The sequence below is a fragment of the Myotis brandtii genome, unplaced genomic scaffold, assembly GCF_000412655.1.
Source record: "Myotis brandtii unplaced genomic scaffold, ASM41265v1 scaffold139, whole genome shotgun sequence".
Taxonomy (NCBI): domain Eukaryota; kingdom Metazoa; phylum Chordata; class Mammalia; order Chiroptera; family Vespertilionidae; genus Myotis; species Myotis brandtii.
The window spans coordinates 798,774-826,692 of NW_005354965.1; the positions used below are offsets into that span (position 1 = coordinate 798,774).

At 46.8% G+C, this 27,919-nt stretch overlaps 1 protein-coding gene across 1 annotated transcript in view; it reads right to left on the reverse strand.

Moving 5' to 3' along the window:
* The window catches only part of SYNJ1 (synaptojanin 1), a 60,146-nt gene extending 32,254 nt beyond the window's left edge, over positions 1-27,892 (reverse strand). Inside the window, exons 1-11 of the mRNA XM_014535197.1 lie at positions 27,723-27,892; positions 14,864-14,950; positions 14,414-14,681; positions 13,494-13,719; positions 11,867-11,950; positions 11,010-11,071; positions 10,165-10,261; positions 8,889-9,058; positions 7,380-7,461; positions 4,811-4,963; positions 2,146-2,302 (exon numbers count right to left, since the gene is read on the reverse strand). Coding sequence (XP_014390683.1) covers positions 2,146-2,302; positions 4,811-4,963; positions 7,380-7,461; positions 8,889-9,058; positions 10,165-10,261; positions 11,010-11,071; positions 11,867-11,950; positions 13,494-13,719; positions 14,414-14,681; positions 14,864-14,950; positions 27,723-27,846 — 1,510 coding nt within the window. The 5' untranslated portion in view covers positions 27,847-27,892. The remainder of the gene's footprint in view (positions 1-2,145; positions 2,303-4,810; positions 4,964-7,379; positions 7,462-8,888; positions 9,059-10,164; positions 10,262-11,009; positions 11,072-11,866; positions 11,951-13,493; positions 13,720-14,413; positions 14,682-14,863; positions 14,951-27,722) is intronic.
* Between the last annotated feature and the right edge of the window lie 27 nt (positions 27,893-27,919).

Here is a 27,919-nt window from a genome sequence, read left to right on the forward strand (position 1 = left end):
GCCCCGCCCAAGCCCTGCGCAGAGCCATTTGCCGGATTGCCTCAGGCAAAGGCTAGATTAGCACCTCCCTAGAGGACACAAGTTCTTCCACTGCAGACACAGCTGATTAACACAGCCAGTCGGCCTGGAGGTCAAATCCCTCTAGTATTAACTACAACAATCAAGGCTTAACTACAACAAGACTGCGCACAAAGACCACTAGGGGGTGTACCAAGAAAGCGTAAAAAATGCGGAGACAAAGAAACAGGACAAAACTATCAAGGGAGGATATTGAGTTCAGAACCACACTTTTGAGGTCTCTCAAGAGGCTTCTAGAGTCTGTCGATAAACTTGATGAGATGTACAGGAAATCTAATGAGACCCTCGATGGTGTGATAAAGGACCATCTAGAAAGTAAGCATACACTGACTGAAATAAAGAATATTATACAGACTCCCAACAGCAGACCAGAGGAGCGCAAGAATCAAGTCAAAGATTCGAAATGCGAAGAAGCGAGAAACACCCAACCGGAAAAGCAAAATGAAAAAAGAACCCAAAAATACGAAGATAGTGTAAGGAGCCTCTGGGACAGCTTCAAACGTACCAACATCAGAATTATAGGGGTACCAGAAGATGAGAGAGAGCAAGATATTGAAAACCTATTTGAAGAAATAATGACAGAAAACTTCCCCTACCTGGTGAAAGAAATAGACTTACAAGTCCAGGAAGCGCAGAGAACCCCAAACAAAAGGAATCCAAAGAGGACCACACCAAGACACATCATAATTAAAATGCCAAGAGCAAAAGACAAAGAGAGAATCTTAAAAGCAGCAAGAGAAAAAAAGTCAGTTACCTATAAGGGAGTACCCATACGACTGTCAGCTGATTTCTCAACAGAAACTTTGCAGGCCAGAAGGGAGTGGCAAGAAATATTCAAAGTGATGAATAGCAAGAACCTACAACCAAGATTACTTTATCCAGCAAAGCTATCATTCAGAATTGAAGGTCAGATAAAGAGCTTCACAGATAAGGAAAAGCTAAAGGAGTTCATCACCACCAAACCAGTATTATATGAAATGCTGAAAGGTATCCTTTAAGAAGAGGAAGAAGAAGAAAAAGGTAAAGATACAAATTATGAACAACAAATACACATCTATCAACAAGTGAATCTAAAAATCAAGTGAATAAATAATCTGATGAACAGAATAAACTGGTGAATATAATAGAATCAGGGGCATAGAAAGGGAGTGGACTGACAATTCTCAGGGGGAAAGGGGTGTGGGCGAGTGCAGGAAGAGACTGAACAAAAATCGTACACCTATGGATGAGGACAGTGGGGGAGAGGGGGGTAAGAGCAGAGGGTGGGGTGGGAACCGGGTGGAGGGGAGCTATGGGGGGAAAAAAGAGGAACAACTGTAATAATCTGAACAATAAAGATTTAATTTTAAAAAAAAGATTGGAAATAGTGGTGTCCAATAATAAGCAATATTTTAAATTATTAGTTAATATGATTTAGTATTTCTTCAAGCAATAGCAATGAAAAGGTAAGACTAAGTTATAGAAACTTTTGGGCAGTGACTAGCAAAATACCCAATATAGGATATAGGTACTGATTTTTCAGTAAAGCATGTGTTGTCTACATAACTAGGCTATGGAATGTTCTACTAGCTGCATGTTCTGTGAAACCCTGCCTTTTATAGTTAGTGTGAACCATTTATCCTCCATCATAACCTATCAGAGAAACATGCATGGGCCTCAGCTTACAGCTTAATAACACCTCTGATCCCTGGCCGGTGTGACTCAGGGGTGGAGCGTCGACCCAGGAACCAGGAGGTCACAGTTCGATTCCCGGTCAGGGCACATGCCTGGGTTGAGGGCTCGATCCCCAGTGTGGGGCGTGCAAGAGGCAGCGATGGATGATTCTCTCTCGCTGTTCATGTTTCTAACTCTTTCCCCCTCCCTTCCTCTCTCTCTAAAAATCAATAAAAACATATTAAAAGAAAAAATATATTTAAAAAATCATGTTAATAGAAAATCCTTCCAAACCTATTTTAATCAACTCAATCTAAAAGTTATTTATGTAACTAAGTGTACATTTCTCTCCTGGACTTCTGGAAGGAATATAAGTAACATAAAGTAGGTAGAATATAAAGTAAGTACGCATACCACGCAAACTTCCAGTGGTTAAAAGTGCTCGCGCTTTGTCAGCTAAATCACTATTTAGAGTGTTTCCCAGGAGCAAAACGTCAATGGCCTCTTGCTTGGAGCTGTCAAAGAAGTTATTCTGAATCGTTCTAGTGACAGAGCGAGCACCATCTTTTAGCTTCCCAGCCTGTTGGGGAGAAAGGAGCAAGGACTCTCATTCTAATCGTGCCATTCCACGCAGCAGGTATTCTGAAACGTAAGGGTGACATAATTGTACTGCAATAAAGGACCTAATCATTCTATTTTGAATAGCGAATCATCACATTAAAATGCTCAGGAGGCCACTGTTTCTCTTCCTCTTTGGACCACAGCTCTGCCCAGAGATGGAAGCTCAGTGCCACAATGTGAGGACACCTGGGGCGCCGATCGTCCAGCACTGTTTACGGGAAGAGTGAACTGAGCGCACTCCAACAGGAAATCACTTCTACATCATCACTGGACTGGAGGTGGGGCGGGGAGAAGCAGGGAGAGAGAGGAGGATACACTGACTCATAGGCTCTTATGAAAGCTGCAAAGGGCTTTAATAGTAGAAAATAAAATTGAAACTATTCCCTAGTAACTTCATTAGTTACAGCTATAACTGAACAGAAGAATGAAGGCCTAGTCTAAAAAGAAATTTATTAATATAGATTACATATAAACTACCATCTACATTTTAGGCCATTGTATTACCCGTGTATATGTAACTAACAAAAATAATAAACTTGGACTAATTCCTACAGGGAGAGAGTTTATATAATGTTCAATGAGCATATACTTACTTAGGTATGTTAATTACCATAAAGACTTATTTTGATCTTACAGATTTTGATAATTGCTTTAAAAAAAACAAAACTTTTGCCTTTTAGGAAAATAGTTTACAATATATTATTTTTATTCCTTAAAAAACTAACAGTAATTGAGGCTTAAAATGTTATTCCCTCCCATATAATTTCATACATAAAGGACATTATTTGAAAAGACACTCACCATTCACATTATCAGGCAATTAATCAAAACGAACCCAGAGAAAGGAAAAGAAAGAACAGTGCAGATGTTAGATTTTAGTTCAATGCAGACGAGTAATTAACATATAAAATTTCGTATCTATCAGGTTAGAGTAAAAGACCACTGACAACATATGTAACCTTTGTACGTATATTGTCGCAGTTGCTGCAGAAACAAAAAGGCAAGAGAACATTGAAGAGGATTTTAAGCAACAGTCGTAGAGCATCAGGTTGTAACATCAAGAATTATGTTCTTTATGTAAACTGAATAAAGGACAGTTTAACAATTTTAGGCTTTAAAAAACAGGATCACTTAGAAGACCATATTGAAATGTCAGTACGTGTGATTCTACGATGTGAACAGAAGGCACTGGCAGGCAGGGCCCTCTGGCCACATGGCGGCTGTGACGCGGGAGGGAGGCCGCCGTGGGAGGGAAAGCACTCGGGGACGGTGAGTGTCTTACAGAAGGTCACTGGCCGCGCTGAAGGAAGAGGCTGAGTGGGAAGCAGCGGTGACTGTCCTGCTTCTATTCTGAAGCGATCTGAGGAACTGCAGAGATTTAAAATTCACCTGGGGCCACGAGCCTTAAAATGTCCGTATTGTATATAAAATAATGAAAAATATCTCAAGCATGTTTCCAAAGTCCCTCAATCTGGGCCCAATATTAGAGTGGAAAATAGTCTGCAGGTCATGCCAGCAATTAAAATGCAACAATGAGGCCCAGAATTACAATTAAGTCCATAGCTCACACTTCTTTTGCACATTTTCCTAAGTCTCATCTTCAAGGTAAAGTAAGTAAAGCATAAAAACATAACCATTAAGCCCTAATAATGTTGGGCTCACAGCAGGTGTTGCAGAAATTGTCCACTGATTTATCTGTCCATCCAGCGTTTGTCATGTGTTTATTAAATAGCAGGCACTGTGTTAAGTGCTGGGGACCCAAGCCAAATATGATAGGACCCTTTATTACGAAGATCATGGTTAAAAACACCCTACTTATAATAAAACTAGAGGCCCAATGCACAAAATTCATGCACGAGGGGAGGGGGTCCCCTCAGCCCGGCCTGCACCCTCTCGCAATCTGGGACCCCTCGGACATCCCTCTCACAATCCGGGACTGTTGGCTCGTAACGGCTCGCCTGCCTGCCTGATCGCCCCTGACCACTCGCCTGCCTGCCTGATTGCCTCTAACTGCTCGCCTGCCTGCCTGATCACCCCTAACTACTGCCTCTGCCACCGCTGTGGCTTTGTCCAGAAGGACGGCCGGAAGGTTGTTCAGTTGTCCGGTCTAATTAGCATATTATGCTTTTATTATTACAGATAACAGTATAAAAAGTAAAACAAATATGCAAGGGAAGAGTCATTTTTTAAAAATGTAAGCATGTTACATACAGGCCTCAGGGATTCTCACTAAATGACTACATATGTCTGTCATACAGCTGCCTCCGCCAACCTGGGGAACAAACTAGCTCCTGCTCGATCAGGGCCCCGAGAGGAGGAGGAGTGAAAGAGGAGCAGAGGCATGATAAGGCAGAATTCTAAAGAGGGAACTTGAAAACCCTCTGAATTAATAAAGAGGCACTGAAAAGCCTTACCAAGAGGGAAGGAGGGCCTTGTCTAATTCAACAGAGCCACTCACCTTGGCCTTTCCTTCCAGAGCCCCGGTCCCGGCATAGATCTTACTGATGGAGTCACCGTTCACCGACCACATGGAGCGGAAAACCTCCTGAAAGCGAGTCACCAACTGGGGCTTCTCAGCCAAGCCGAGGGCTTCCAGCTGTTTCGCCAGCATCTGAAACAGCCAAGAGTGACTTTTGTAAGTGTGTTAACACGCTAATTGTGATGTGACTTTTTAAGAGCTACCAGGAGTAAACAGAAAGTTTGCAGCGATAGGACTCTGTAGGACTGGATTCTAAAAACGTAACAGTTCACTAGGCTGTGTTGTTTCCCACCATTTCTATTTTTAAAGTAAATACCACATCAATGAAACTTACAAGCAACTGAATATTCCCTTGTAGTAAGAAGAACGTCTTTCTGGCTAAATGATAAAATCGTATTAAAGTATCCCTATAGCCCTAACCGGTTTGGCTCAGTGGATAGAGCGTCGGCCTGTGGACTCAAGGGTCCCAGGTTCGATTCCAGTCAAGGGCATGTACCTTGGTTGTGGGCACATCCCCAGTGGAGGGTGTGCAGGAGGCAGCTGATCGATGTCTCTCTCTCATTGATGTTTCCAACTCTCTATCCCTCTCCCTCTCTGTAAAAAATCAATAAAATATATTTAAAAAAAATAAAGTATCCCTATAAATCGTACTACTTTACCTTGTTCATCTAAAAGAACTAATTATTCAACAGCATGGAGCAGAGCAGAAAAAATATTTACCTAGTTTATCTAAATGTATATAGAATGACTAAGTTCCTTTAGTTTTTAGATTTAGTTCTATAAGTTTGGGTAATAAGGTCTGGAGATTATGAGGAAAAAAGAGCTGCTCTTGAACTGTCACAAACCAACACTAATATCGGTGCTGTGTGCTCAGGTCCTGGAGGAACGCAGCGGGCCAGGGTCTCTGGCCACCACAATCCCCTCATCACAGGGCGCAGTAAGTGTGCAGAAAGCCAATGCTCTTTACTCAGGATGAACTGTGCCTCGAAACCTGGCAGAGTCAAAGCGATGCACAACCCATATCTGGCCCTTTTCTCTCACTTGGAGTCCAGTCATAATGTATGCCTGGAATTCACTGAACTCCGTCCTCTTTGGGTTTTCTTTTACCTTATCTGTAAGGATGGGTACTACCCATAAACCTCAAGGGATCAAAAACTAAAATCCTATGAAAAACCCTAACCCGGGTTGACTGCCAGGGCTGATACCAGCGCCGTTCCTCGCTGGCAGAGAAGGAAGAGACCAAGGCAGGGCCGCCTTCATCATTCCGACCGCTCTGTCTTTAAGGAGGTGGGCCAACTGGTCTTCACTACTAGGTTGGCTCTGCCTGCTTTACTAGTAAATTTGGTAACCACTTAACCAGTTTCTCACACCTGACTATCAACAGTGGATAACCACCCGAGTCAGATTCTGAAAAGTGAAACCTGTTGCACTTTTAACAAATCTTTAAAGTGCCTCAGTCAACTCGCTCTCAGAATCCACATCAATGCATCCAACCAGCTAAAAACAGAGTTAGCAGCACCGAGCCACACAATACACTCCATCCAGAAGGCCAAATGCCCGCTTTCACTTTTCTTGTCTGTCATATTTTCTAAGTACATTATAATGATAAATCTCAAAGACAGATTTCAGAAAGGGCAAACAGTAAAATTTATTTAGTTACTTGAGAAATGTCTCAAAAGACATTTCTGTAGCAGAGAATTCTACACACTGTGGTTTCATTTTTGAGACAGAAAGAACCGCAGCTCCAGCAACTAATCCACCAACATTCCGGCCCCAGGTCAGACCATGCACGGAGGAATAGGAACGTGGGACTTCCTGTCCTGTTTCCATGGCCGCTGAGAACTGCTCAGTCCCCGCGGAAGGGGTAAGTGAAGACCCGCCACAGCCGCAGCCCTCACCGCAGGACGGAGGACTTTGCGGGCACGGAGGCTGTGTGTCCAGCACTGACACTGTGTCTGTATTTGACTGGCCCCGATGGTTACGAGGCAGAGAAAAAAGGGTCTTCACACAAAGACCCTTCGAGACGCTGATCTCATTCACTTCCATTCTTGCTAACACAGTCCAGTCCTTCAGAGCCACTGACTGGACGCCATGCAGGCTGCACTGGGTACAGACCGTCCAAACGCACCCTACAGGCTGTGCATGGTCAGAGCCTCTCCATCCAAGAAACCTTTCAAGGACCACACAGAGAACGAGGACAGTACGGATATATACGTCTTTCTTCTTCTTCTTCCAAAGGAGGCAAAAGAGGCCGTTACTGGACTAGGAGAAGCAGCAGCGCTGGGTTTATCGGGAAAGTTAAGGAGTAACGGAGGGAAACACAGCTATACATGGAGTAAAACAGGTAAAGGGAACTAAAAAGACAGGGATGTTGGGGGGGGAAAAAGACTAGAAGGGAAATGCCTTTACTGAACCTAACTGCTCTGGGGGCGGTCATGAGAGCCACTGAGAGGCGCCGCACGGCCACGCACAGGACGGCCACACACAGGACGGCCACACACAGGCAGGCCAGCCAGAGGACGGCCACGCACGCACGCTGGCTCCTTACCTCCAGGCCCAGGAAGGCCTGCACGCTGTTTGTCCTGTCCAGGCAGTCCAAGCAGTTGGTGCGGACAGTCCCACTCTGGCACCTGCAACGAAGTCACTCAAGTTAAAGAGCTTGTTTGAGAAAAAAACAACAGAACTCAAACAAACTGAGAAAAATTAAGGTGATTAAAAGGTAGCATCCACTTTCCCCCCCCCCCAATTTTTTATCATTACAATTTTAAAACATAGAAGAAAGGTGAAAGAATTCTACAGTGAATATCTGTCTACTCACCAGGTCCTACAACTGTTACCATTTTGCCACCTATTCTTTATCACATACCTACCTGTTCCTCCACACCCACTTATTCTTAACTAGGCCAGCAGTTAAGAATACATTCAGACTTACAACACCATAGTTCTCTGCACATAAAATATATCAAACATTTAAGGAATAAATTTTGAAAATCTAAGATTGTAGGGAGCAGCTACAGGGTTAAGCCTCGGACTGACCTGTTGGCAAAGCCACAAACAAGTCCCAGCTCAGAGGGCACAGTCCTGTTGGCATAATTAGGCTGGACCTTATGCCGCTCCCTAGACCTTTCCTAAGTAGCTAATGGGCTGTGGGAGGTGCAGCAAGTGCTACCAAAACAAGTGAAACTCACAAGAACATTGTAACTATGGTGACCACGGCCTTGTTTACCTCTGACCACTGCGTTTACCTCTGGCTATAAAATAAAGGCTCAGCTTGCCTCTGGATCTCTCTCTGTGGCCTCAGCCAGGCACAGGAAGACCCACCTAGACCCAGCTTATTCTCTTTGTCTTTTCTTCAATCCTTCACCGCCCTCCTTCAGGCTCGCCGAACCCTTGGCTGAGCTGGCACATAAGATCTCTTATCTCTACTGACTGTCCTATGAAGTTTCTATAGCATTAACATATAGTAAATACCGTACACTGAAAAAATGTGAGCTTTGTTTACCAAAGATTACCTCAACCTATATTCTTAATTTCAATCTTTCAATACTTTTCTCCTCTACTTCATATGCAAAAGCTAACACTAAATTACACTAAAGCAGACAATATGCAACGTCTTTTACTTCCATTTGCATTTAGTTGTCTTTACGAGGCAAAAATATTAAAACATAATTTTAAGAGAGAAGTGGAACAGCCTCTCAGTACCAGGCTGGGGTCGGGAGCCTGAAGGATTCTAGTTCTCACACACCCTGGTCATGTGACAAGGGGCAGGCTATGCCAGTGCCTCCATCTCCTCCCCTGCAAAAAGGGATAGAATAGGGCCTCGCTGCTGTGGCTGATATGTGGAAAACCCAAGGGCACTGCCTGGCCACAGTATGTACCCAATAAAGTAAGCTATTGTTATTACCTGCTGAATTCTGAAGAAAAACAAACCTAAAATCAAGTATAGTCATTATAAACTCTGATTTTAAAAAAGACATTTAAGGGTGTAATGTTAAGAGTCATTTTTAAATTATAGCAAAGTTCCAATTCAAAGGAAAGAGAAACCGAGCAGGCGAACCTTCGAACGTCACTTCCGTCGAAATGAAAAAAGCCATAATCGAGGAACCTCTGGACCTGAGGCCTGAGGACGCTGTGCAGCTTCTCGGCCTTGCCCCCCTTCACCAGCTGGTGGTAGTCGAAGCTCACCATCTGCACGTCGGCGGCGTGCTCTGAAGCCTTCAGGTGGCTCTGGGAGGGAAAGGCAGGCTTCACCCAGGGGTAGCGCACGAGGCCCCCCGTGTACCTGTGACGGGAACCTGACCCTGAAATGCAACACTGACGTGCAAGGCTTTCATCCACGCAGCAGCCAGTACCTAATGCCATGTTTCTCCTGACCCTCCCGCCCGTCCCCGAGCGGCGCGGTGATGGGCGACCAGAGAACTTAAGTAACATTCTCATCCGGTTTAGAAAATGAAAAGCTATTTCCACCCACTCGCATTTCATGTTTACAATCCAAATTTAATAACTGTTTATATCTACCATAAATCTCAAAATAAAGTGGCTCTTGTTTTAAGACAAAGACTATAAAACATAAAATTCTTTTTTATATCTTTGTTCAATACATACAAATGCTTTGAAAGTTTACCATAAAAAGTTATTCTCTAATGTATAATCTGTTTATTAATAATATTTATTTCACAAAGTTAAAACAAAATAGCTGAATAATTCTGGAGCTCATTAGATTGAAGTTAAGGAAATGTTTCTAACCATTCTGTTTAAGCTTATAATTCTATATAACATCATAGTTTATATTAATTACTAAATTGGTGTTTATGAAGAATGTTTTCTTTAGAAGGCTTATCTTTTACTTGAAATTCTCACATTCCTCTCATCAACACCAGAAGGTGTGCTCCTGCTGTACATCAAGGCATTCATCACCACCTCAAGGGCTAACAGTGACTGGTTTCCAGCAGTGGGCAAGCGATTGCAGGTGGAGGAGCAACCAGGAGAGGAGCACACGAGGGGGAGGAGCACACGAGGGGGAGGAGGACACCGGGGGGAGGAGGACACCGGGGGGAGGAGCACACCGGGGGGAGGAGCACACCGCTGGGTCTTGCCCAGACAGAGGGACACTCGGGGGAGGATCTTCTGCTTTTCCACCACAGCAACAAGCCCACTTCGGGAAAGTGTCAACTGCCTTGACGACTTCCCACAACCCCAGGCTCACAACCTCACCCTCAACTGTTTCCTAACAGCCCGAAGGCCTAACGTCCCACGAGCACCACCCTTTCTCCAAGCAGCCTTTCCTTCCTGGCAGATCCCAGGACTCTACTGCATTGTTACACCCTCCTTACCTGGAAGGCCTTACTGAGCATATGTTCACCTTCCTTAGATCCAAGCAGGTTTATTACTATTTGTTTGCCATACAGATTCTTAAGTGTTCTAAAATGCCTGTTAAACAAAGAAAACAAGCACATGTCAAGTGATAAGGTGACATATTTTTTTCAATAAGTAAGAATCCATTATTAATCAGAACTTACATGGTTCTGTTTAAACTCATAGAACCAGCAAAATTGAATACAGATTCATTCCACGTGGTCTCAGGAACGGATGGGAACTCAGTCAGTCAGTGTCCTCTCTGACTATGGGTGCCGAGCCCCACCTGTGCTGGAGCTGCGGATCCCCCGGTCCCTCTCCCCCGGGAGCCTGGTGCTGGCCCAGCACAGAGAACACACGCTGGGCGGGCAGAGGGCACAGGGCTGCCCCTCACACCCGAGGACATCACAGCCTCCGGATGTCCTTTTAACCCAGTGCAACCAAAACCTCATTACACATGTGATCAATATACTAAAAAATGTTAATACTATAATAGCCACTTAAATTCTTTGTTTTGCACTAAGTGCTTGAAATCCAGTGTATACTTTACACTCCAGCACATCTCCAAACGGGCCAGTCGTGTACCCAGCAGTGACGTGGGGCTCGGGGCTGCGGTGCTGGGCGGCCGCCCCAGGGAGTCTTAAGGCCGAGACCAGTGCTGCCACTGCTAGAGGTCGTAACACTGTCTCCCTTTAAGTCAGGATCAGAAGACATTTTACTTGGAGCCAAAAACCGTAGAATGAATCCGTAAATGTAATGACCACAGGTCTCACCGCTTAACAACTTCAAAACCGAGAGTACCTGTACACAGAACCAGCCCTACCTGTCAAAGGCGGGCGCATTGGCTTCGAAGCCCCTGGACATCCGGACACGGTGCGAGCCCACCTGGGACAAGAAAGATGTGGTCACACCAACAGCCAACATGAGACCAAAGCCAAACCGCCGCCATGCGCGGTCATGCATTCTCTGAGCACAGAGCAGTGCGCCAGGTCACTGACCACTCACCACAGTCTCTTAAAAAGACAAGTTCTAAAAAAAAAAAAGGCAAGTTCTAGGAGTTTCTCCTCCCTTTTATTTTTTAAAATGCAACCTCATAACAAAAGAGCTAGAAGTCAGGCCATTATGAAACACTTGTAAATTAAGAGAAAATTTTAGTTGTGAAAGATACGTGTAAGCAGCGACCCCTTGCACAGTGCTGACCGCGTGTGCCAGGCACCAGTCTGTGCACCTCCCATTCCGTCCGCATGAGAACCCTCAGCAGCAGCTGCACTGCCACTGCCACTCCCTTCACAGACCCCGCCCAGGCCCAGGGCAGCTGCGGGAGAGGGAAGATTATTCAGAGCTTTGTTTTCAGCGACGCCTTTTCCTGCCCTCAGAGGCTAAGTTGTCATGTACTAAGCTACTGAGAGAGCCAATATGGAAACCCTAAACATCAATGTACCATGAAAACATCCAGATTTTGTCAAACACAGCAGCTGAATTTCTACCGATGTTGAAAAAACATTACAGGGAAAACATATCTGATACAATTCCAAGAACTCTGCACTCTGATCCTTGTTTATGAATCTAGCTGATATTAGATTGAATAATAGAACTCTCCAATGAACCAACAAACGATCCTGGAAACTTAAAACATATGGAAACTTTCAAGAGAAAAAAACAACAACGTCGAACACCTACCTGCAAGCCTGGCTGCTCCCAGAACAACGGAACCGAGCCCCGGATTTGGATGAAGGAAGAAACGGAGTCATCTAAGTACACGACCTGTAGAGAGAAGCACGGATAAAATAGTTCCGCAGGCACGGCTGCCACCTCTACGTCAGGAGACAAATTTACTAATATTGGTTGCACAGGTTGTATCTTATGACCCACCTCTCATACACAAATTGTCCTAACAAAATATCTCCTATATATACAGGGTGGGGCTAAAGTAGGTTTATAATTGTTTGTGTGGAAAATACGATAATTAATAAATAATAATAATACAAGGTTAAATTCTGTTTTGCGTATACTCCTAACTATAAGGCACTTTTGCCCCAACCTGTATTAACCAGAAAAATATCTACACTAATAAAAGAGAAACATGGTAATTGGCGTACGACCGCTACCCTTCCCATTGGCTAATCAGCGTATCCTTATGCAAATGAACTGTCAGCCAAGATGGCGGCCGGCAGCCATGCACTGAAGGGAGCAGGGAGGTTTGCTTGCTTCAGTGACTGCAGACTCCAACACTTGCCGGCCTCTGAGTTGCAACTCTAAGCAACTATGTACTATGTTGCAAATAAGAAGCTAAAAAAACCCCCAGAAACCAGCTGTCAGTCAGCCCCGGACCGCAACATTGTATCGATGTTTTCAGCAGCGAGGCCTCAGAGCTAAAGCTGGCCCAGAATTAAAAAAAAAAAAAAAGAAAACAAGGAGCGGTTGGGAGCTTTTAGTCACCTGCCAGCCGGAAAAACCTCTCATACACAAATTGTCCTAACAAAATATCTCCTATATATACAGGGTGGGGCTAAAGTAGGTTTATAATTGTTTGTGTGGAAAATACGATAATTAATAAATAATAATAATACAAGGTTAAATTCTGTTGTGCGTATACTCCTAACTATAAGGCACTTTTGCCCCAACCTGTATTAACCGGGCCTCAGTCCTATATAATAAAAGGCTAATATGCAAATTGTCCCCTTGACTGGGAGTTCAACTGGGAGTTTGACCAGTGGGGCGGGGCCGGCTGGCCAACCACCCGTGGCCCCTCCCTCCGGCTGACCGGCCCAATTGGCCCCCATTGGGGCAGGCCAGCCAGACCCCACCCATGCACAAATTCATGCACCAGGCTTCTAGTTAGAAATATAAGCATAGGAATCACAACTTTTAAAAAGGAATTCCTGTTAAACAGTACATACCTTTCTATTTTTTATACACATACCTTTCTATTTTCACATACTTTTTTCTTTAGTTTTTCATATTTTTAAAAAATTAATTTGAAGATGTGAGCTGGGCTTGAGGTGTGGACTAAATTTGCAATTATATAGTTTCACAGCAAAAAATATCATACTTTTTAAGTTTGGATGGTTCAAATATCTACAGATGAGAGTTGGGATTGACTTCATTTCACAGAAAAACACTTTTCCCAAGTTGTCTAGCTCTGTCAACGAAGATTTTAAATTCAACACCAAAGTGTAGGCCCTGGCGGGCCATGCTGAGCAGTGAAACGCCTGCTCCTACTTGGAGGGCGTCCCCACCCTCCTGCTGCCCTACTGCTTCCTGTGCGTCCACCGCCCACAGGAAGAGAGCAATAAAACCCTGGTACCTGCTCCGTTTCTACAAAATTGGCGACGTGGCCATCGTCGTTGGTGCCGCGGACATTGAACCTGGTCCCGGCCCGCTCGCAGCTCAGCCTGGAGATGAGGCAGGCCTTGGCCTGCTTGTGGGCCGCGTAGATGGTTCTGATCTCGACGCCCCCGCACATGAGGCGCAGCAGCCAGTCGTCGCAGCTCACGCCGTAGTGCTGGAGGTGCAGGTGCAAAGACTGGTTCCTGGGGAAAGGCAGGGCCGCCTCAGTCCCGGAGCACAGGCAGCACAGCACCGTGTCCTCCGGGACCCGCCATTAAACCAAAGGCACTGGGAGCCTGTCGGCTCGTGTACGTTTCCCACGCTAGGCCTCAGGAGGCTGGGCGTGAAACGAGATCCCGGGCAGGTGACCTGCGCCCAGCGCAACGCCTTTCTTCACCTTTTCCGGGACTTGTGTCTCGTCCATCAGGGAGGCGCAGGGTTGGCACGAGCAGCAGAATCTGTCCCTCACCTGCGCCCTCCCGCCCTCCCACACCATCTCCTCCTCTGCTCCTTCCCACTTACTCATAGCACTGAACTTGACCTGCATCCCATTCCTACTGAGTCAAATAAAATTAAAATAATAGGGGAATGTTGGCTTAGAAGGGCAATACTGCCAGAGACAAGATCTCAAAACTAAGAACAATAACATGAGTAACACAATCCTATTACAACGAATTCATTCCTAATTTTAAACTATAGATCTTAAAGATATTTCTGAAATGAGAGGTCAGTCGAGATCAGGGAGAGCAAATAGGTTTCATGACAAGGTCTATGAAGTGACAGTGGGCGTCTGCCTTGCCCGCTGAGGATTCTGGGGCAGAAGATGTGCGGCTGCACGCCCACTCCGCCGTCTCTGAGAGTGAACGCTGGCCCACGTGGCCCGCCTCACGGACTCACCAGAAGAACCTGTTGTCAGTCGTGTGCGCCTGCAGGCGGCGATGGGCGTTAAGGCTCAGGTCCAAGCTGACCCCCGAGGCCGACCACGCGAAATAGAAGTTCCCTGAGCTCAGCACCTTGCGCACTTCGGAAATGCGATCCTCATCCGAAGAGTCGGCTCGCAGGGATATAAACTCCGTGGAAGTCACTCGGAACACTTCAGATTCTTGAATTTTCCCCACAGACATGCACCCGGTGACGAGGACCAGATAATGTAGCGTGGTGTCACCTGCGGAGAGCAGACTGCAGTGACTCGAAGGCTTTGAGAGAGAGTGTCAATCATTCCAGACTCCACATGTGAGCTGCCCGCGTGGTGACGTCTTTCAACCCTGATCGATCTAATCTGGGATGATGTCGGCTGACAGAAGGCTCGCCGCCTGCTCAGGTTAATTATGTTGATGATAAACTTACCCAGATTGAGGCGTAAAACACCGAGGAGTCCATATGCATCCAGCACTTTGGAGTATGTACTCTTGATTGCCTCCTTTTCTGCAGAAGCTACAAAAGAAAAAAGTTTTAGGATCAGAAATAAGACCTGATACATCAGGTTTTATTTACCTATAAAGTCAGAGTTTCAACCAAAAATTTCTAAATCTAAATCTGATATTCTTAACAAAGGTGTTGCAAACAATACTTTCTCCGACTTGTAGCCTAAATGTTCTTCCCAAAGAGTGAGCCCAGGCTCCAGCACTACCTACTGACCTATCCCTCCCACCGACCTGCGTAACAAGATCTTTAGCAATCTTCGTTTGGGGGCTGTTTTGATTTTTCTTTCCTCCCCCACTGACGGGTTTGACTGCTGTACTACTAGAACCACCGCTAGGCTGTTTTGATTTTTCTTTCCTCCCCCTGCCCGCTGACGGGTTTGACTGCTGTACTACTAGAACCACCGCTCTGACGCCCCCTACAGGGTAACAGTCCTTAACAAGAGAGCTCCTGAATTGGCCCCAGGCATCCTTCCTGTTTCGTTTCTCATCACCCCCACTCCTGCATCCCCTGCTCTCACCACACTCTCACCAGTGCTGTCTCACTCGCCCTTTCACAGTCTGCACCCCGGCACAGCACAGCCGTCTGGCCTCCTGCCTGCAGGGCTCTCCCCACCTCTGCCTCCTGGCAAATTCCCTTCACCTGACAGATACGGGGCAGAAGGTCACTTTCTGGAAGCCTTTCTGCACCCCCAGCACAGCTCAGTCAGAGCTCCGTCCTCGTGTTACCGACACTGTATCTGTCCTCACTTCCTTCCCTTCGCCAGGCTGCCCTCCTCGCCCTTCCATCCCCACACGTAGGCTAGGGTTTCACACTCAAGGACTGAGCACCGTTTACAGAATGAAATTAACCACCACACAGCTTCGCATGGGAACAGGAAATCTTCCGTCTGGCCTTTGTCTTATTTCTTCCACAATAAAATTGATGTTATCTTGCTAATGAACATACCCCACAGAATAATTTCTGTACGGCAGGCTGTTTGATTTATATACTAAGAAAAAAACAAAAAAAACACCCTCTGGAACTTTAAAGGAAAAATCTTCCTAGTTCTTAGCAAATACATTGATTAAAAATTTGACAGAGAACCAAAGAAAAGTAACCCACAGCTAGAATCTCAAAGGACAATTACAAACAACACCTTCTCACACCTACACATGCAGAAAGGCACGAACCCTGGCTCCCTCCGCCTCCATCCAAGTCCTTTCCTCTCCCTCCCGCCACCGCCCCCAGCCCGCCTGCATCTTCCCGGAGGAAGCAGCGCTCATCTCCAAATGGCGCTGCGGTGATAAACTCTGATAATACCGTGTCAGCCCCGCCCTGGGCATTCTTCTTAACGAGGAAGAAAGATTCCTTTGTTTTAGGAAACTCCATGAAATACGCAGAAATATATGGTGTAAGAGGGAGAGACCTAATCGAATTATTGTCCCATTTCTCAGCAATTTAGTTCTGGAAAATAAGGTGAGCGTCTCCCACTGTGAGATGAGTTAGGATAAGAAAGCCAGGCCCTTTAAGACACCGTGCAAACTGGTGAATGGCTCAGGGCGCATCCCCCCTGCCCTTCCTCTCCCACCAGAGTCCTGGGCAGCCCCTCTCCCCGGTCCACGTTCTTTCGATCCGGAATACCCGTCAGTCATCCTTCCAAACACTCGCGTCCCCTCTCCAATACCTAACGCAGGCGCCACTTCCTTCCCGACCCTCTCCCTGACCCCTCTGGCTGCAGGTCAGCCGGTCTCTGTGTCACACACACCGCACAGCACACACTGCGTCCCGAGAGCAACAGGAGCCCGGTCTCATTTCTCTGCATCTCAGCCCAACACCAGCCCCACACGGAGACGGAGACGCCGGCCGTGCGGCTGCCGAGTGTGCATCTGCTAGACCAAGGCGAATCGAGAGGCTCAGCACCAGAGGAACTGTTTTGTTTAAAATAATACATAAAAAGAGGTACTTTTTTTATCCTCACCCAAAGATATTTTTCCTTTTTTTTTTTTTTTAGAGAGAGAGAGAAGGGCGGGGGGCGGGGGGGAGAAACATCGATGCGAGAGAGACACATCGACTGGTTGCCTCCCACACATGCCCTGACTGGGGCCGGGGGTCTAACCTACAACCCAGTCCGTGCCCCTCAGGGAATGGGACCCATGACCCTTAGGTTCTCGGGCCGACGCCCTAACCACTGGGAACACTGGCCAGGGCAGAAGAGAAACACTTTCCCCTGGCACGGACAGTACCTTATTGAAATTTAACAATTCCTCACGGGGACGTCTGGAAATGCAAAGGCGGTGCCAGGTGTCTGTGGTGGACGTGAAGGTGGGCGTGGGGAGACAGGCGTTGTTCAATTACTTCCAACCAGGTTTAAACCGGGGCTTGTCACCTGCTAAGGTGTGTGGGGTGCTCGGCAGAGCCAAGTGCAAGGATAATGGAAACGGGGTCCAGGCGTGGGGACAGGAAGCTCAGGTCCCTCTCCTGCCACAATGAGCTTCTGCTCACCTCTGTCAACACTCTGCTGAGGCCACGCCGCCCGGCTGGGGGACAGCCTGCCTCTCTTGGGCTGGCAGGGAGGGGACAGGGAGCTATGGGGGCAGCCTGCCTCTCGGGCTGGCAGGGAGGGGCCAGGGACTTATGGGGGCAGCCTGCCTCTCGGGCTGGCAGGGAGGGGCCAGGGACTTATGGGGGCAGCCTGCCTCTCGGGCTGGCAGGGAGGGGCCAGGGACTTATGGGGGCAGCCTGCCTCTCGGGCTGGCAGGGAGGGGCCAGGGACTTATGGGGGCAGCCTGCCTCTCGGGCTGGCAGGGAGGGGCCAGGGACTTATGGGGGCAGCCTGCCTCTCGGGCTGGCAGGGAGGGGCCAGGGACTTATGGGGGCAGCCTGCCTCTCGGGCTGGCAGGGAGGGGACAGGGAGCTATGGGACAGCCTGCCTCTCGGGCTGGAAGGGAGGGGAGAGGGAACTAAAGAAAGCGAGAATGAGAGAACAAGATGACAGTGAGCGTGACCTTCCTAGAACCATGCTTTGCCTGTGGCTGCACGCCCCGTGGTTTGTGGGCAAGGGATTTGCATGTGGGCAGCACCGGGGCAGGCAGACCCAGAGCCTCGGGGCAGAAAAGCCCAGCGATGAGGCGGCACAGCCGCTGGGTTCCAGACGAGACTGGAAGTTGGGTGATTCACCGGAGATCACAGAATCGGCCACAGGAGAAACGCTCTCCATCTCAGCACACACCAAGGGAAGAATGTTCTACAAGGCCAAGGTTTTCTCTGCATAATTAAATAATTAAAACCCCAGCTGGAAGACATTAAACCATCCAAAGTAATGTTCCACTTAAGCTACACATTTCAATCTTGGCAACAGGCCAAAACCAAAACCACCTTTCACACATGTACGCAACAAGTATGCGCCGAATGCCTGCCGGGTCCCAGTGCCCATCCCTCTGTCAGGAAGACGGGCATCCCACAGCCATCCACACGCAAGTGAGAAGTGTGGACGCGCTGGGATGGAGTCCCACAGACTGCACCAACCTCACTTACACTCTGCAGAAGTGGCCTCGCAGCTGCAGCCTCAAGAAGGACCAGGCGGCGAGCAATGAAAAGTGGAGGCACCATGTTCCGGGCAGCAAACACACAGCTCCGGCCAGCAATCCCAGCCCTGAGCCCACCCATCGGCAAGGTGTGCGCTGGGCACCACCAGGCGGCACAGGATGTGCACCCCTGTCATTCCTGACAGGACAGACGCTGGAGAGCCATACACGGACACCACACGCAGCAGAAGCGAACAAGCTACTGTCAACTGGGCACCACCAGGCAGCACAGGATGTGTACAGCGTGTCATCCCTGACAGGACAGACGCCGGAGAGCCATACATGGACACCACACGCAGCAGAAGCGAACAAGCTACTGTCACAGGCTACCACACGGTGGTCTCCCACGTGGGCCGCTGAAAGAAAGCAGCAGACACGATAGAAGACAGAGTGAATGGCTCCATTTCTGTTCAGCTCAAAGCCAGGTAAAGAAGTGGGACCAGGGACCACCTTTGCGGGTCAGGGGGAGGCCACTGGGAAGGGACAGAGGGAGTCTCTGGAGAGCGAGCCACAATGTTCCACTTCTCCACCTGGGGGCGGCGACATGCGAGTGTCACTCATACTTCATCAAGCTCAACATTGACTCATGTACTTTTCTACACGAGGGAAGAAGTTTATTTTTAAAAGTAAAATGTTGAGCAAAAAGAACAGCATGTGTAAGACCCTGAGACCAGACAGCATTTGGCACATTCTGCACCAAAAGGTCAGTGTGGCTGGAACACAGAAACCCCGGAGCGCTGGATTCTAGGGTCAGTATCAACCACTGAGGTATTAAGTGAGGGAATAATATGACCAACTCGTGTTTTTAGAGACCGGAGCGTGGGTGGGGGAGTGGGAGCAGGAGACGGGTTAAGAAGGCGAGCAGCATGGTTCGTGAAAGGGGCCCCGGGGGCTGGCTGGGACAGAGCCGTAAGGGGTGCGTGCCGCTAGGAGGCTGAGCAGTCTGGCCCGGGTGGAGTGAATGTGATGAGAGGAAGCGTGCAGAATGATGCTTAGGGTGTTAGGGGATGGAGTGCAATCCATGAGGTAAGGAAGACGGGACCAAGAGCAGGTCTGGAGCGAGGAGCTGGCACGACCCCAAGGCTCACCAAGGCCCACCTCGCTTGCTCCCCTTCTCTCGGGAGCAGCGTCTGTTCATGCCTGGAAGTTGTTTCATACACTGGGTTTGTTTCGTCCGCTGTTATTCATGGTGGGAAGGTAAATTCAGTTACTGTTACATCAGGGTTAGAAGCGAACATCCTGTTATGGTCCTGGGCTGGTGATATTTTACAGGACAATTGAGAACATCTGCTAGACCTTAAATCATGTAATAAAAAGTCTCATGATGGGGTTTTACTGCTCGGTGAGAGAAACTGCCTTCGCCTTCTATTTCCTGATGGCAAAGTTAGTGGCAAAAAGTGAAAGCACGCCGGTAGCATAGCTGGCCCTACTCGCTGGCTAACCCTGCCACCCAGACGGAATGGGAGGGTGAGGTTGATTATTTTTTTTAACCCCTAGAGTGCCGGGGAGCGAGACTGTGCTCCTCCTGCAGTGTCCAGTTCTAAGCCTGCTTTTATTAGTGATGATGATATTGCTAAATATGTCAATTCTTGCTGTGAAGATGACGATTTTGTGGAAGATATTGAATATGTAACTTCATTTACTTGCAATTCATAATTTTTTTCCTAAACTGCTGTAAAATCAGCAAAAATGCCTTGGCAATTTTAGCATAGCTCCTAGGATATTGGTTGGCACTCAGAGGGTTAAGGGTTGATATTTAAGTTGACATGTACTATTTCTATTAAATATGAACATTACAAAAATAACTTACAAAACAAAAGTGAATTTTTGCAGCTCTATCATAAAGTGATACACAAGTCTACATTTCATCATTTCTGTGCAGAAAAGTCAACTATACACAGTCACGTCTTCTCTCGGCTTGTGCATTTTTCTTACAAGAGACAGGACACTACAACTCATCTAAAGGGCAACCGTGAAGACTGGCAGCACTTGGCAATTAAACAGAAAGAACAACGATGCACACTGCTTGTCACCACCCACGACACTCACACAGAATTCTAGAAGCCAACATTTTAACTTGGCCACCGAAGAAACTCGGCCTTTAATGGCCCGCCCTAAATCGTGCCACGCCTCCCTCTACTGTATCACTAGTCCATGGCAAGGACACGCCTCCTCATCAGAACACGCTGCCCTTTTCACGCCTAACTTCAGTCTTCCACTAGCACCCCTTTCTTTCCCCGTTCATCCCCACTCCCCAAATAACCACCACCCTCACACAGCACAGACAATAATCACAGTGGAGAAAACCAACAGAAAGACTATGCCACTGGAGCCGCTATTTCATTTCTCCAAGCCTCAGTTTCCACATCTGTGATGTGGGGTAAAGCACAACCCACAGAATTAAATGAAGTAACACATGTCTAATGCCACATCTGCCCATGTAGGCTGAGATGCTCTGGGACACTTCAACAAACTCCCAGCACAGCTGCGGGGTATTTTATTTTATAATCCTCACCCAAGGATATATGTTGAGATAGAGATAGAGATAGAGATAGAGAGAGAGAGAGAGAGAGAGAGAGGTACCGATGAGAGAAACACCTCCCTTCTTCCTCCTGTAAGTTCCCCAACTGGGGATTGAACCTGCCTTTTCACAAATGGGGACAATGCTCCACCAACTGACCCACCCTGACGCCGAGGATATTTCTTTAGAGAGGAAGGGAGAGGGATAGAGAGGTAGAAACAATGATGACGGAGAAACATCCATCAGCTGCCTCCTGCACGCCCTCTACTGGCCGGTGGATATTTCAAATTGGAGGAAACATGGAGATACTCAACACATGTTAGTTCAGAGTTTCATCACTAGATTGCAGTGCAGTCCTTACTGACATCGTATCTGTCTGAGGCTGGGTTTGCTGGGATAAAAATCAATGCAGATCCTGATGAGCATCGACCTATGAACCAGGAGGTCATGGTCTCTCTCCTCATTGATGTTTCTAACTCTCTCTCCCTCTCCCTTCTTCTCTGAAAGCAATAAAAACATATTTTAAAAAAAATCAATGTGAAACAAGAAATGAGGTGGCACTGTCCAATCTGATTCCAAGGTTTGAGAAGCTATCCAACACTCTACAGCCACACAGATCCTATATAATAAAAGCCTAATATGCTAAGTGTTCGGTTGGCTGTTCAACCAATCTAAGCGTAATATGCTAATGATATGCTAAGGCCACTCAACCGCTCGCTATGATGTGCACTGACCACCAGGGGGCAGACGCTCCGACTGGTAGGTTAGCTTGCTGCTGGGGTTTGGCCAATCGGGACTGAGCGAGATGGTCTGGACATGCCCTGGAGCCCTCCCGCAGTCCCTCCCGGGCTGGCCAACCTCCTGCATCCCTCCCTGGCTCCGATCATGCACTGGTGGAGTCCCTCAGCCTGGTCTTCACCCTCTCACAATCCGGAACCCCTCGGGGGATGTCAGAGAGCTGATGGCAGAATGACCGGTCGCTATGACGTGCAGTGACCACCAGGGGGCAGATGCTCAACACAGGAGCTGCGCCCTGGTGGTCAGTGCACTCACACAGGGGGAGCACCACTCAGCCAGAAGCCGGGCTCACGGCTGGTGAGCGCAGTGGCAGTGGCAGGAGCCTCTCCCGCCTCTGCGGCAGCTCTAGGGATGTCTGACTGCTGGCTTAGGCTGTGGGGAGCAGGTCTAAGTCATCAGTCAGACATCCCCCGAGGGCTCCCAAACTGCGAGAGGGCGCAGACCAGGCTGAGCCCCCCCCCCTGGAGTGCATGAATTTCGTGCACCTGGCCTCTAGTTTAACAATAAAGCAGGAAATGGGTTGGAAAAGAATGAGGTGGCTTGTGAATTTAATGACTGTGTGCGCCTCACTGGCTACTTGCCCTTCCCTGTGATGGCCTTTGTATGTCTACAATTGTAGAAAGAAGAGGAAAACTGACCCCTACAGAAAACTAATAGATGTCTCTTCTTCATGCAGTTTTATGACTTGCTGACATCACACCTGTGCCTACCAGGGCCAAACACAGCACACTACTTACAGAGGACCCATGCGCTACACTAACCACTGCTCCACACACATCAAACTTCCTGTTTTAATGAGTAATGCTAAAAATGGGTACAGTATACAAACACATATTGACTTCTCTAAGGATAAGACTCTCCAGAAGGGGTTTTAAATAAATAAATGCAATGAAATAAATTAATAATGAAATTATTTTCCACTTAAAGAAAAGTAACTTTAGAACAAATAGTATTTATTCATAGAAGACATAAATAACATTCCTCATTTTTCTTTTTAATTTAAATTCTTTACATTCCTCATTTTCAATTAGCATTTCAGAAAGACTTTAAGGATGTGGTTATAGTTATTTCCATTAGTATTTCTCTAAACAAGACCAAACAATATAGATGTCTTTTATATCAGCAGCTCAGTCAAATAATAACAATAAAGCAGGAAATGGGTTGGAAAAGAATGAGGTGGCTTGTGAATTTAATGACTGTGTGCGCCTCACTGGCTACTTGCCCTTCCCTGTGATGGCCTTTGTATGTCTACAATTGTAGAAAGAAGAGGAAAACTGACCCCTACAGAAAACTAATAGATGTCTCTTCTTCATGCAGTTTTATGACTTGCTGACATCACACCTGTGCCTACCAGGGCCAAACACAGCACACTACTTACAGAGGACCCATGCGCTACACTAACCACTGCTCCACACACATCAAACTTCCTGTTTTAATGAGTAATGCTAAAAATGGGTACAGTATACAAACACATATTGACTTCTCTAAGGATAAGACTCTCCAGAAGGGGTTTTAAATAAATAAATGCAATGAAATAAATTAATAATGAAATTATTTTCCACTTAAAGAAAAGTAACTTTAGAACAAATAGTATTTATTCATAGAAGACATAAATAACATTCCTCATTTTTCTTTTTAATTTAAATTCTTTACATTCCTCATTTTCAATTAGCATTTCAGAAAGACTTTAAGGATGTGGTTATAGTTATTTCCATTAGTATTTCTCTAAACAAGACCAAACAATATAGATGTCTTTTATATCAGCAGCTCAGTCAAATAATAATTCTTTAAAAGAGAAAAAATAAGTTTTATAGAAAAAAGTATCTTTTTTTTTTTTTTTAAGGATCCTGTTCTCAGAATTCTGGGTGGGCCCTGCTCTCAGTTTCCTAGGTGATTTTATATATCTATCTATATCTATCTATATGTATAGATAGATACACACACATATTTATTTATTATTGATTTCAGAGAGGGAGAAGGAGAGAGAGAGAGAAATATCAATGATGAGAGATAATCATTGATTGGCTGCCTCCTGCACGCACCACACTGGGGTTGAGCCTGCAACCTGGGCATGTGCCCTTGACTGGGAATCGAAACGTCACCACCTGGTTCAAAGGTCGATGCTCAACCACTGAGCCACACCAGCTGAGCAAAGGTATCAACTTTCAAATATAGAGAATATTTCATGTCTGTCAACTTTGTTGTCTAGTTTAGGTTGGTCTTCTTCCTTGTGCCACTTCTTTAATAACCATGATGCTGCAAGTGTGAGTAAAACAGTGTACTAACGCTAGGGGTACAAAGATTTCCAAGACATGGCGTTTCCTCAGAGAGTCGGCACCCAGACAGACACCCGCCCACAGCTCCATGTGCCGGCGCCGCAGGGAGAGTGCTGTGGGAGCGTCAGCCTCTGTGCAAGCTGTGGGCTCAAGAAAGCTCACTATTGGCCCCGTGACAACAGCAAATGCACTATAATTCTGGAAACATGGTTATTTTCCATAAAATTTGCAAGCCAAAGTTGTCTGTCCCATTATCTATCATAGAAAGGCCTATGTAAACTATGCTCAGAAATTGTCATCCCACCCGGCCCGTGTGGTTCAGTGGTTGAGTGTGGGCCCATGAACTAGGACAGCGGTTCTCAACCTGTGGATCGCGACCCCTTTGGCGGTCGAACGACCCTTTCACAGGGGTCGCCTAAGACCATCCTGCATATCAGATATTTACATTACAATTCATAACAGTAGCAACATTACAGTTATGAAGTAGCAACGAAACTAATTTTATGGTTGGGTCACAACATGAGGAACTGTATTTAAAGGGCCAGAAGGTTGAGAACCACTGAACTAGGAGGTCACGGTTCCACTCCCAGTCAGGCACATGCCAGGTTTTCAGGCTCAATCCCCAATAGGGGGCTGACAGGGGGCCGCCAATTGATGTTTCTACCTCCCCCTAAAGTCAGTAAGATATTTTTAAATAAATTATCATCCCAACCCAATTCTATCAGAATTTGGAGCAGGGGCTGGAGCCCAGGCCCCGGTACGTGTGAAGCCTGCCCAGGTGAGTAAAATGCACTCCTCCGGGCCCACTGATTACGTCCTCGCCTCATGACTCATTTAAGCTGGGAACCCGGCCAAATACAGAGTCCAGAGCTGCATGAGGGCACTGGCCCTAAGAGGATCCCTGATCTGAGATTATGCTCCTTGCATTTTCACCTACACCCCAGTTTTGACATGTGCTAATAATATGAGATAGCATTTCATGGGTATCTCTGGCATAACCACTTCTGGCATAACCCAAGAAAATTCAGTGACGGCCAATAGCTATTGCCCAAGATGTCTAATTTTCCCAACTTTACTCATTAAAGCCAGGGCAACGGGAGCCTCCAGAAATTGCCAGCTTTGGGTACATGAAGACCGAGGCGTGCTAGCGTCCCTGTCACCACCTACTGCACACAAGTAGGTAGAGACCAACAAAACCAGCATATAAAAAGTGGTCATCTCGGGAGACAGACTGAGTTCTACGAAATGAAGGGAAGGAAGACAGAAGAGTGAGCTGGCGGGGTGGGGGCGGAGCCTCAGGAAGGAGGAAGAGGCTCGCCCTGGAAGGTGGGGAGGGCATTCTCGCAGTCAGGAGAGCGGGCACAGCCAGGAGCGGCATGCTGGCGCTGGAAGCAGCCTGGCACTCCGGGAAAGCATGAGCGTTTCCTTAGAGATCAGCGATCAGCGGGGACAAACGGGGGGCAAAGGACAGCGAGCCCTGATTAACAGGTGGGAGTCTGAACTTAATCTTACGGGAAAACGGGGTTACACTTGTGTGTAATGTAAGAAACGTTTTAGGAGAGTCTCCTGGCAGGTGAAATGCAAGACGCACTGAGCTTTAGGGGCCGCGGTGTTCTCCAAGCTCAGTCCCTGAACACAGCAGGCTTTTCCAGTGTGACGGTTGGTCAAGTGAGCACCACACACACCTTGGCATCACTCCAGACTGAATGTCAAGTTAATTTTGTAAGTCAAATGCTTTATAAAAAGGTCTGTTAGCTCTTAAACATTGAAAGTTTATAACGGGAAAACATAACATACCCAAGAGATTATACATCCATTTATGCTAGCTTTATAGAGAGGCAATATTCAAGCTTTATTATTTTCTCCTGAAAGAATTACTTACATAGTCTAAATCTAGTACAAGAAGTAGAATTAATAAATAATGAAGATAGTATTTTTATATCCTTTCTCCTTAGAATATCAATGCCAAATGGATGGTTGGGGATTTTTTTCTTAAATCATTTTTTGACAAAAAGAGAGCTGCTGGAGGTTTGGAAGGATGGTTACCCTTAGGGTCCCTGACCTGGGCGTAAAGTACAGAAATAACCCTGCTAGCCACAGGTAACGCGTGCCTGGGAGCTGAACATCCGGATCCCTGTCATTACCAGTAACGACAATTAAAGAAACATTTGAATTTAGACAAATTAGAAAATCAGGTAATGCCATCAAAAACACAAGCTGATAAAAAATGTCTCACATGCTAAGCCAAACATTTCCCCCAAATATTTTTAATTAAGAATTCATCAGTATAATTATACTTGTAGTAGGAAAAAATATGCTATGTAAATTAATATAGCAAGTTAAGTTTGGCGTGTTTTTTTTTTAAAATATATTTTATTGATTTTTTACAGAGAGGAAGGAAGAGAGATAGAGAGTTAGAAACATCGATGAGAGAGAAACATCGATTAGCTGCCTCTTGCACATCTCCTACTGGGGATGTGCCCGCAACCCAGGTACATGCCCTTGACCGGAATCGAACCCGGGACCTTTCAGTCCGCAGGCCGACGCTCTATCCACTGAGCCAAACCGGTTTCGGCAAGTTTGGCGTGTTTAAGTACAAAAAAACAACTTGAGTAACGTAAGTCCATACTAACTATGACCCGTATTATTAATACTTGTTCTTAGAACATATAGCCCCTTCCTGCTATGTCTCTACGTAGCAAAAAAATAATAAAGGATAAGCAGTCATCACCAGAGCACTCTTAAAAACACCATCACATTTCAAATAACCCAAAACTGAACTTATTTGCCAAAATCTTATATTAAGATAAACATTCAAATTAATATTTTTATTTTTAATTTCATGCATTTGCCCACAAGATAACCCAAAACATATTAATCTAATGTTTAAAAAAATCCTCACCCAAGAATATTTTTTAATTGATTTTCAGCGAGAAGGGGGAGGGAGGGAGAGAGCGAGAGAAACATCCATGTAAGAGAAGCATCAATTGGCTGCCTCTAAGATAATCCACTGGTCCATTGAGTATCAATTGGACGCCCCCCAGTGGGGGATCAAACCCGCAACCTAGGCATGTGCTCTGCCTGGGAATGGAACCCTTTGGACGGGACCATGCTCCACCGGCCGAACCTATCATTGTGTGTCTGATACAGTCTCCTTTTCTTTCAAAGAGACTATCAAAATGATTTTTAAATATGAAGTCAATCACATATTCCACATGACATTTTAAGAAGCGCCGACAATCCTCTAAGGCGCTCCACAAACACTAACAGTCTCAGCTCGTTACTGCGATGGAGCCGGAAGAACTGTCCCTTCAGGACACACGGGAAGCCAGCCGTTCGTGGGTAGCGGGAGGCGATCAAACTGCGGGAGTCTTTCTCTGAAGGAGGATTGACTTTTCCAAGCGGCAGAGAAACCCACGAAAGCAAGAACCTGCACCCAAGACCTGCGTCCACCCGCCCGAAACCCCTCAGCAGGGGAGGAAAATGAAAGTTCACGACAAAACGAGGCTGGACTGAAAGCAAAGCCAAGCCTATGGGCTGGAAGGAATCGGGGCGGGGCGGGGGTCCCCCCGGAGCCTGGCTGGACCTGAATGACCCCCCGAAAACCGAGCCCCGGGACTCACAGAGCACGGCCACCGCCCCGGACTCGAACAGGAGACACTCCTCCTTGTGCCTGGTCTCCACCATGAGGCTGAAGGGCGGGGGGTCCAGCTTGTGGTAGACCCGGAACCCCTTGCTGAACGCCATCCTGTCCGCAGAGGCAGCCTGTGGGAGCGAGCAGAGCAGATGCGGCGCCGGCTCCTAGCAGCCGGTCCCCCGC